At 39.1% G+C, this 10,086-nt stretch overlaps 2 protein-coding genes across 11 annotated transcripts in view; one reads left to right on the top strand and one right to left on the bottom strand.

Annotated features, from left to right (window-relative positions):
* The window catches only part of myom2a (myomesin 2a), a 31,683-nt gene extending 21,650 nt beyond the window's left edge, over window positions 1-10,033 (top strand). For all 9 annotated transcript variants that reach the window (XM_085164330.1, XM_085164331.1, XM_085164323.1 and 6 more), the window contains 12 exons: window positions 3,083-3,227; window positions 3,373-3,432; window positions 3,546-3,613; window positions 3,761-3,874; window positions 3,940-4,027; window positions 4,132-4,170; window positions 5,630-5,735; window positions 6,252-6,415; window positions 6,572-6,608; window positions 6,697-6,719; window positions 7,117-7,172; window positions 8,699-10,033. In XM_085164330.1, coding sequence (XP_085020456.1) covers window positions 3,083-3,227; window positions 3,373-3,432; window positions 3,546-3,613; window positions 3,761-3,874; window positions 3,940-4,027; window positions 4,132-4,170; window positions 5,630-5,735; window positions 6,252-6,415; window positions 6,572-6,608; window positions 6,697-6,719; window positions 7,117-7,172; window positions 8,699-9,205 — 1,407 coding nt within the window. In that variant the 3' untranslated portion in view covers window positions 9,206-10,033. The remainder of the gene's footprint in view (window positions 1-3,082; window positions 3,228-3,372; window positions 3,433-3,545; window positions 3,614-3,760; window positions 3,875-3,939; window positions 4,028-4,131; window positions 4,171-5,629; window positions 5,736-6,251; window positions 6,416-6,571; window positions 6,609-6,696; window positions 6,720-7,116; window positions 7,173-8,698) is intronic.
* LOC146517529 (uncharacterized) overlaps window positions 1-10,086 on the bottom strand; it is a 149,371-nt gene that overhangs the window by 8,346 nt on the left and 130,939 nt on the right. The window lies entirely within an intron of this gene.

Consider the following 10,086-nt stretch of genomic DNA (forward strand, 5'->3'; position numbering starts at 1 on the left):
TCTCTTCAGTCCTAATAGAAAAATACAATCACACGTCTTGAATTCTTGATTCTGTTCATCTGGACGCAGCGTTCTCAGTGGGAGAAGCGTTTCGTCAGTCATCCCACTGTCATTTCTCCCACCGAAAACGCTACATCCAGATGAACAGAATCAACTTTTGGGGATTTTCTTACCTGAGTGATTGAACATTCCCACACATCGAGATATTTTGAACTCTTGCTTTTAGGACATTGAACTCTTATTAGTCATTAAGCATCCTCTATTTTGATTTTAGTTGTTTGATTTTGATTGTTTAGAGTTTAGTTGATAACTTTCATGATTTTATTCTTTTAGTAATGTCTCCATGTTTAGTCTTAAGTTCTTACTATCTTTGCAATATGGTTTCTGTTAATCTTTAATATTTTTTATGTTTCTGACACTTTGTGTAGCCTCTAGCCTTCCCAGTGTCTGTGTGTATCTGGTCAGGTTGTCTCCTCTGTTAGGTGTTCTCTGTTTGGGTTACTTCATGTTTTATTTTGATAGTCATTTATGTCTCGTGTTGTATTTTGTTTCACTTCCCCTGTATTATTGTCTTTGATTGGTTTCAGCTGTTTTCTGTTACCCAGGTGTTTTCACTCATCCCTGATTGCCCTCTGTGTCTGCATGTAACTGGTAAATGGTTCTTATATAGTGCATTTCTATTGTACCTGAGCACTCGAAACGCTTTCTACAGCATGTCTAATTCACTTATTCACACACACATTTATACACGCACTACATCTAAGTGCTTTTTCTCTGACATTCACAATTCACGCATCGAGAGCAGCTTAAGGTTCCACATCTTTGGCGTGGAGACTAGAACGGCCACGGATCGATTAGTGGATGACCTGTTCATGAGCTACAGCCGCCCCGTGTGTATTTAAAGGCTACGTCCACACATACACGGGTATTTTTGAAAACGAAGATTTTCCATTTTTGTTTATAAAAAAAAAATCCCATCCACACATAAAAGCCAAAAACGAAGGAAAACGCTGCTAGGAACACGCCAAAGCAGCAGGTGGCGCTATATTCCTATCCGTGTAGAAATGTTGGCCAATCAGAAGTCTAGAAGCCTCGGTGGGAAATAGTAAACAAAGATGGCGCATAGAAGCAGAACTGAGTCGTATGTGTGGAGGGACAGTAAGTGTGTGTGTATATGTAAGCATTTAACCCTTTAAAACCGGTCAGAGCGGGCACGCTCTGTTTTGCGTAACTATTTTTAAATCCCGGTAGCTCTGCAACCCTGTAAGCTAGCGCATTAATTTTTTTTGCATATGAAACCGGAGGAGTTGTACTTACATCTTATGCCATCAGCTTGTCCTCGGTCACAGTTTCCTTCCACATATAGCTTTGCAAAAACTGCATAAAAAGCGCTTGCAGCAACAAAAACATAATATTCCAGAAACACACTTTGCCGATCCAATCAGCTGTTTGTAACACTTCCTACATTGGAATAGACATCAGTGCGAACTTTCGCACGGCCGCCATTACTTGCCCGAAACTGGAAGTGACGTCATTTCGCGGAAATGTAGTTTTTTTTACCATCAGGGCCTCATGAGCCTATACTGGTGTTTTTTAAAAGTTATGTTTGACTTTATGACTTTCTGTGTCGTTTCTGGGATGCTAAGGACTCAAATTGCACTGCTGGAAATAGTTTATTTTGATGCATATGCTGCTTTTTTGCAAATTTGCATCATAATATTTATTTTCGTTTTTCCTGCAGTATATAAAAATTGGTGTATTTCAAAAATAAAACTATGAAGACACTCAAAATAAATTTCCTGTGGTGGGAAACTATTTTGTGCAACTTTTTTGTATTTACAGTTTTGAGGGATAAGCCTCTTAAATTTCTCTAACTAGAAATATATGTTAAAAAAACAAAAACGATTTTCAATTTTTTTGTAGTTTATTGCACTTTTTGGCAATTTATGTGATTACTATGCACTTAATGCAGACATATTATTAAAATTTAGGCTGTAATAGTTGAATTGATGTATAACAACTTGAAATGCTCTCAAAAATGGCACTACAGCATGTAAAAATATAATATAAGCTCTGGCAGACTTGGTTCTATGGTAGGTCTTAAAGGGTTAAACACTGCAGAGAGTAAAATTAACAGCAACAGTAATTTGTCTACGTCCGCCATTGTAGAAATTCATTTCACCGAAACAATAACGTGGCGCACAGTGTGACGTCAAAAAATGCGCACACCTTTGACGCTGCGTTTTCTCCATTTACCTCGTCCACACCTAAACGCAAAAACTGAATTTTCAAAAGTATCCACCCTGGCCGGAGTTTTTAAAAATCTCTGTTTTCAGTGACCGAAAACGCCGTTTACGTGTGGACGAAAGGTGCAAAAAAATCGGCGTTTTCAAAAATACCCGGGTACGTGGTACGGGCCTTAGTTTGGGTGTGTTCCTTGTCATGTCATACTTCCCTTTCTGTTTCCTGGAATGTTTCTTCTGGTTTCCTGGATTTAGTTACTTTGCATCTTGTATTATTTAACTTCAGTTTGCATCTAACTTGGATTTCATCGGCTAAATCAGCAGCTGGCCTTTTGTTTCATCGAGTCTACATCTGAAGTTTGCGTTTTGGACTTTCATTCTACACATTACATGACATAAATATGAAGTTGAGGACTTAAGAGTAAAACTTTGGAGCCCAGCTTTGGTTCACATCTTTCTTGAACTGATATGATCTCAAACAGCATTCAGTCAGAAAAAAAAAACAACCAGACAAACACACAAACATCATTCTTGCCAAGCAGTCGGCTCAGGGTCACTTCATTTTTATTCTTTAGTTTCATTCAAAATAAAATGTTTCCACATGATAATATGACTACTAGGAAAAGTAAAGTTTAGCTAAATATGTAAAGGAACCCATATGTTACTTGAACAAAGACAAGGAAACTTTACAAATCTTTTATTATATTATTCTAGTAGTTTCTTAAAAGCAGAACAGATAGTGTAAAGTAGTCTTTCCTTTTTTACAAATGAGTGGTAAAAGTAGTTAAACACATAGAAATTCTCATAGTTTAATATTGTCATCATTTTATTCCTCTTAGGGACAGAAGATCAGTCACGATGTGGCCACTGGAATCATCCAGATGACAGTGGATCTTTTCACCAGAGCCAATGAGGGCACATATACTGTTCAGATCCATGATGGCAAGGCCAAAACCCAGAGCTCCCTGGTCCTGGTCGGAGATGGTGAGAGTTTCCCATCTCTCACATAGAAGTCCATATAACTCGTGTGGGAATACTGCTTTGGAAACTTTTGTAAAAACCTCTGTTTCTCTGATTGCACCAACCAGCACAGCGAGCATTTCATCTGTGTCTGTTTTTACTCATTTAGTGTTCAAGGCTGCTCTGAAGGAGGCTGAGTTTCAGAGGAAAGAGCACATTAGGAAGCAAGGTAGGAATATTTTTGATGACTTAAAAAAAACCCTTTGGCACAAGCAAGTTTGAGCAAGTTTGTGCGGCCTTAATTTATGTCATTCACGTGGTTCTTTGTTCTTGTCCTTGTAGGCGCACATTTCTCTGAGTATCTGTATTTTACTGTCACCGAGGATTGCACTGTTATGCTCGTCTGCAAGGTAACAAAACCACGTAATTATGTAGGATTTCCTGTAACTCTGAACCACATGTCAGATGTGCTTTCCACATGTTTATTGATTCTGTTTCACTTCTTATTGCTTTGCTTTCTTGTAAAAACAAAACCCTTTAATCTTTGTACTTGTCAGGTGGCTAATGTGAAGAAGGAGTCAACTTTACACTGGTACAAAGACGATGAGGAGATTGTTCCAGATACTCCCCCCAATGTCATGTCTGGATCCTGTGCTCTTCCCCTCCCAATGGTAACATCTGCACAATCCACGCTGAAAAATATAATGCAATATAAAATAACCTTGTTTTTATTCAGTTCTCCAGAAAAGATCAAGGTGTTTACAAGGCAGTAGTCGGTGACGACAGAGGAAAGGACACATCTGTGTTTGACATTTCAGGCAAAGGTACATTTTTAGTGTTGTGATGGGTCAGCTATTAGCTCTTGTTATTGTCATATTAGGTTCCTGTACCGTATTCATTGTGTCGTTTTTCCCACTTTGATTTCCAGTGTTTGATGACATCATCAATGCCATCGCCCAGATTGCTGGTAGGTTGGATCAGCTAACTTACACAGCATCTCAAACTGTTAAAATGTCTTTGCTGCATAGGCCAGTATATATATATATATATGTGTATATATTAGGGGTGCAACGATACACAAAATTCACGGTTCGGTTCGGTTCGATACTTTGGTGTCACGGTTCGATATTTTTTCGATACAAAAAATGTTCATGCTTTTTTAATTTGTTATTTATTAAAATTATAAATATATATTTTAACTCAAAAGTACAGTTTTTAAATTTAATGTTGCTGAAACAACAAAGTAATAAAAAAATAAATCTTATCTGATTGAGAAATCACTCATCTTTGGAAAAGAGAGTTTATTACAGAGAAATGGCTCTTTCCAAAATAAAAGCTATACTATAAGCTTCTTCTGGGCTATATTCTCAGCAGCATATTAAACATATCAGGTCCCCATAAGGAGAATCATGTGCTAACGGCTGTCTAAATGACTCGGGTAAAGTTTGTAGCATGCTGCTTGTTGTTTTTCTCTGCTTCCACTTGTCTTTGCACTAGGATGATGTCGGAGTAAATGTGCAGTCATATTCATTGTGTTCCCACTAGTGCTGTCAGCGTTAATCTTGTTGAAATGACGTTAACGCCACAACACGGCAAATCTCCGTTAACGAGCTACGGTGGATGTGCGTGGGGCTGGACGGCGTCAACACGTTAACGAGCTAACTGCGCTAACGCACTAGTTCCCACCCATGTAATTGAGCATTGCTGGCACATCCAACATACTGTCTTACTTTTGTCCATGACACGCTTACCTTCAGGGTCATACGTCACATGAAGACCAAAATAGTTCCAAACGCCAGATCTGATTGAGGGTGGGGGAGGTTCAATTTGCCATGTTGCAACGAGCTTAGCTTCTGTCTTGCTAGCTTGCGCTGCGCTCAGTGGATTTGCGCTCGACAGTGCAGCCTAGGCGGAGTAGTCAAACGCAGATCCACTGAGCTCTCAACACAGACAGCATCGTCAGAAGAAAAGTTGATAAAATAAATTAAAAATTTTGTATTGTTCGATACATATGCGTACCGAACCGAAAGCACTGTATCAAACGGTTCAATATCGATACGAGTATCGTTGCACCCCTAATACATACATACATACATATATATATATATATATATATATATATATATATATATATATGTACTAGAAGTGCCTTTCTTAAGAAAAGTCCAGTGGAAAAGCTGCACCAAAGTCAGCTGCAACAGTACTGCTGCAGTTTGATGCTGACAGAGCTGGAAACTGGTTCAGAAGGATAAAATACGTGTACATGTTAACCTGGAAACAATTATGAGAACCACAGCTTTTCTCTAAATACACAAATTTACATTAAGTCTGCTTTGGCTAAGAGACGAGGCTGTGATGACCTTCTGAAGTCATTTCCCTGTTGTTGGTGCCTGTGCGTTTCTTGGTGGTTGTCTTTGTGTCTTTAGGTGCATCTGCTTCTGAGCTGGTGTTGCAGTGTACTCCAGAGGGCATCAGACTGCAGTGCTACATGAACTACTATACAGAGGAGATGAAAACCGTCTGGAAGCACAAGTACAGTTGTGAATTTAAATATTTTAGATTATTCAAATTTCTCTTTTTAGTTGATCATTTTAAGGTTTAGCTATTTTACTTTTTGAGATATTTTGTTTTACTGTTTATATGGAACAAAAGTTCACTATTCACAGACACTTATAGGCAGTCTGTGAGCTTACCCAGGCTGCTGCATGTAAGACAGCATTGAATCATAACATCTTTTGAAACAAATTTTCTATGAAACACTTCAAACACAGATGTTTTGAGTAGTTCTGTGGGCGGCTCAGTTAGCAAAAGGAGATGTCATGCAAATGTGTCACTTGTGGGGGTTGTTTGTGTCCAACTTTGATCAGGAGTGTTTAATATTGTAGAAAAGCACTGCGAGTTTTTAAAGGGGTGTAAAAGCACACAGACATTATGCCTTAGAGTCACTATATCTCACATTTGAAAGCAGCCTACGAAATGTCTGTGTTTGTTTTTTCACTCTGTATGAGTTAATAACTAAGTTTTGAGATCCATGATGTAAACCCGCAGGGAGAGTAAGATTGCCTCCTCTGAGAAGATGAGGATTGGCGGTACAGCTGAGATGGCCTGGATGCAGATCTGTGATCCGTCCGATAAGGAGAAGGGTCATTACTCCATGGAGATCTCAGATGGCGTCAAGACCCACACCCGGACTTTTGACCTCTCTGGACAAGGTAAAAACCTGCATCTGTGCCACCATTTGTTTTCATTACAGTTTTTCTCTTTTGCTGTGATTGTCTCATTTATTTGTCTATTTATTTTGGAGTTTCTAAGATGTGAAACCTTTTGTCTTTGAAAAATTGACTCCATTGTAATCATTTGTTTTGTAGCATATACAGATGCCTATGAGGAGTACCTAAGACTTAAGTAAGTGTTTTGGTGTCACAAGTTTGTAGACATGCGGTTTTAATCATGTCAAATTTTAATCAAATCGAATTTCCTCTTTGTCTTTTAGGGCGGCTGCATTCGCTGAGAAGAGTGAGTATTTCACAACTTGTATTGAGACTGTTTGAGAGAGATTCCTCATGTATCTTTCAATAAAGGTACATTGATTAATTATTTTTTAAGCTGTTTATACTAAGCGCACATCTTACAAGGACGAAAAATTGATAATCACGAGTGCCCTCGACAGCTCTTTAAGCATTCTGAACATTTTCACAGGAATTTGTGGGCAAGGTATTTTATTCTAAAGGCAAAGTAGAAATGAATGTCTTACTCATTCTTCCTCTTCCTTCCCCTGAACATCTCAGACTTGATCTACTAGTGCACAATAACAACACTACACAATAAATGTAAAAAGACAGATTGCTGTAGTTTTAAGATCTGTGATTTCTAAGTCTGGGAGTGAAAAGTGACTTTTTCTTTTTCTGTTCAGACCGTGGTAGAGTGGTTGGTGGTCTACCTGATGTGGTCACCATTATGGAGGAGAAGGTAAACATTTTCTCGGCAATCAACGTGTCTTTTTACAGAGGGAGAAAAGACGCGTTGTGGAAGATGATGCTTGAGTAATGATTAAATGCAGAGTGGTGGATAAACACAGAGAGCGGAAAGAGCTGAATGACGAAAAAGCACTCAGCAGCTCAGACCTGTTACACCCAGTGTTGGTCAAGTTACTTGAAAAAAGTAATCAGTAACTAATTACTGATTACTTCCCCAAAAAAGGATTCCTGTTACTTTACTGATTACTTATTTTCAAAAGTAATTAATTACTTAGTTACTTGGTTACTTTTTAAAAACACGATTTACAACCTGAATAGGTGATAAAGTGATAGATCTTTCAGCCCAATTCTACTTTTTCTACATAATCCATCATACAAAATTTAATCAAATGGAAAAGTCTCTTTTTAAAACTTGTTTTATTAGTTTTAATCTTTTAACTTTATGCATCAAGCAAAAATTAAATTATATGCAACATTCTCTGACTGGAAGAAATTTGTTTAATATTTAAACCTATTTTCTGCACATTCCAGCACATAAAATAAAATATTTTTTGTGTGTTTACACTCACTCTTTCAAATAGATGCAAGTAAAACACAGCAGAAAATAAATAAAGTCAAAGACTAGGGTCCTGTTGCTCTATTTTCACCTGTAAAGCAGGTAGGCGGAGGTTTACCCTGGTGCAGGTGTGCCACAGCGGTCAGTGGAAGAATCCGTGAGTTTCTCTGTGAATTTCCCATTACGTCGTAGCTACTCGGTGCTTGCTTGGAAGTTTAGGGGTTTGTTTCGCTGTAAAAAGAAGTTTTCTTCCCACGCAGTGAACAGTAGACACTAATGTTTTTGTCACTTTTTATGGAATCAAACTCAAAGTAAGGTCAGTACTTCCACGCTTTAAACGCTGCACGCTCATACTCTCTCCGCACTTGATATATGGTCCATTGTTGATCTGCACACAGCTGTTGTCACGAACGTCGCACTCGCTTACGTCACTGTCATGAGACATTCTCGCAAAAAAATCACGGTTTTAGTAACGCAGTAACGCAGCGTTCCTACGGGAAAGTAACGGTAATCTAATTACCGTTTTTGCAATAGTAATCCCTTACTTTACTCGTTACTTGAAAAAAGTAATCGGATTACAGTAACGCGTTACTGCCCATCTCTGGTTACACCATAGTCTGAGATGTACTGTTGCGTACAGTATTGACAAAACACTTCTGTGGATGGCTTTTGTTCAGATGTCATATGAACAGATGCCTCAGTTCATATTTAGTCTGCAGTTTAAGGTTCATTCTAAAAACGTTTATAAAGAAATGCCAACTTCAACTTCAAATTGTGGGTCAGAGTTAATAATAAATAAATACTATAATGTCTGACCTCATAATGTCAAGTGATTACAACAATTTTCATTAGTTTAATAAACACATGAATAAATAAATCTTTGTGTAAGAATGTAACAAACCTAAAATATGAATCGTATTCTGTGAATATTTTGATTTGAGTTGACTGTTGGTCCTTTCTAGTCCCTGAGCCTCACCTGCACCGTGTGGGGCGAGCCTACTCCTGAGGTCACCTGGTTCAAGAACGAGCAGGAAGTCGCTTCCACTGAGCACACCAGGGTCACGTTTGACGGTGGCAAGTTTGCCAGCCTCGTCATTAACAAAGTCACCCCCGAAGACTCCGGAAAGTACAGCATCAATGTACGGAACAAGTACGGTGGTGAGTTCGTGGAAATCACTGTCAGCGTCTACAGGCACGGAGAGAAGATCCCCGAGCCCAAACTGGGGCAGCCCAAAGCAGCCGCCACCACGCCTGCGCAGCCAAAGTCCCCAGCTCCCCCTTCTAAGACCCCAACCCCCACCCCTTCTAAAACCCAGACCCCAGCGCCATCCATGAAGAGCCCAACTCCAGCCTCCACCCCAATCCCCAAGTCTCCAACCCCTGCCCCGAAGTCTCCTACTCCACCACGCAGCGTTAAGTCTCCAACCCCACCCAGATTCATGAAGTCTCCAACTCCACCCAGGAAGTAGAATGCGGTGGTGACGCCTGAGGGGGGTTAATGTTCGCTGTTAGCAACACTGATTTATAAGCATGAGTGTGAAACAATGAGCTCTTACTTTAAAGTTTATTTAGATTTAGATAACGTCAAAGTCCCACTTCGAAAACTGCTGCTTACTCCGGACTACACCTCACAGTCATGTTGGGCCATCATACGTCTTTAAAGTGGTTCGTTTTAACACAAGAAAAACACTGAGAAACATAAAATGTCCGTGTATATTCATTACAAAGTTTTAAAAGCTGCACCTTCCACTATGCAATGACAGTGAAATGCCTGCAACAGATTGTGGATGTCAAAGGATATTTATGCTCTATTACAACTTGGGTATTAGTGACACAAAAAAGCAAGTCAGTGAACTGTCTTACAAAGAGATGAGCAGAGTTTTAGAGGACAAAATTAAAGGAAATAGTAAATATTTTAGGTTTAAGCTCCAGTTTCAGTGCTTTAATCTTAATCTTCTCTGTTACTGAGTTTCCCTACCTTTAGCACTTATGTCAAAGAGTGTGATATTACACAAAACAACGCAAATAATATCAAAAACTACAAAAATAAGATCCAAGTTGTAATACACCAGTATCAAAGTGGATGAGCTGGGAGTCAGCAGGTACAGACGTGGGTGAAAATGTGCAAATACCAGGTTACTGTGTTTGTGCTCCAGCCATTCTTCTCCCAGGGTTAGTTTGTCTGAGAACACAAACATTCACCTTGTCTCTGTAGCTGAGAGGCTCTTCTGTCTGTGACACATCATGTCTTCCTCCCCAGTGCTTTGTGATGGGAATAAACTTTACTTCTCAACCTACTTTTCTTGTCTTTGTCAGTAATCACTGCTACACCTCACCCTAGAAGAGGTAA

This window comes from Neolamprologus multifasciatus, chromosome 6 (genome assembly GCF_963576455.1).
Source record: "Neolamprologus multifasciatus chromosome 6, fNeoMul1.2, whole genome shotgun sequence".
NCBI lineage: Eukaryota > Metazoa > Chordata > Actinopteri > Cichliformes > Cichlidae > Neolamprologus > Neolamprologus multifasciatus.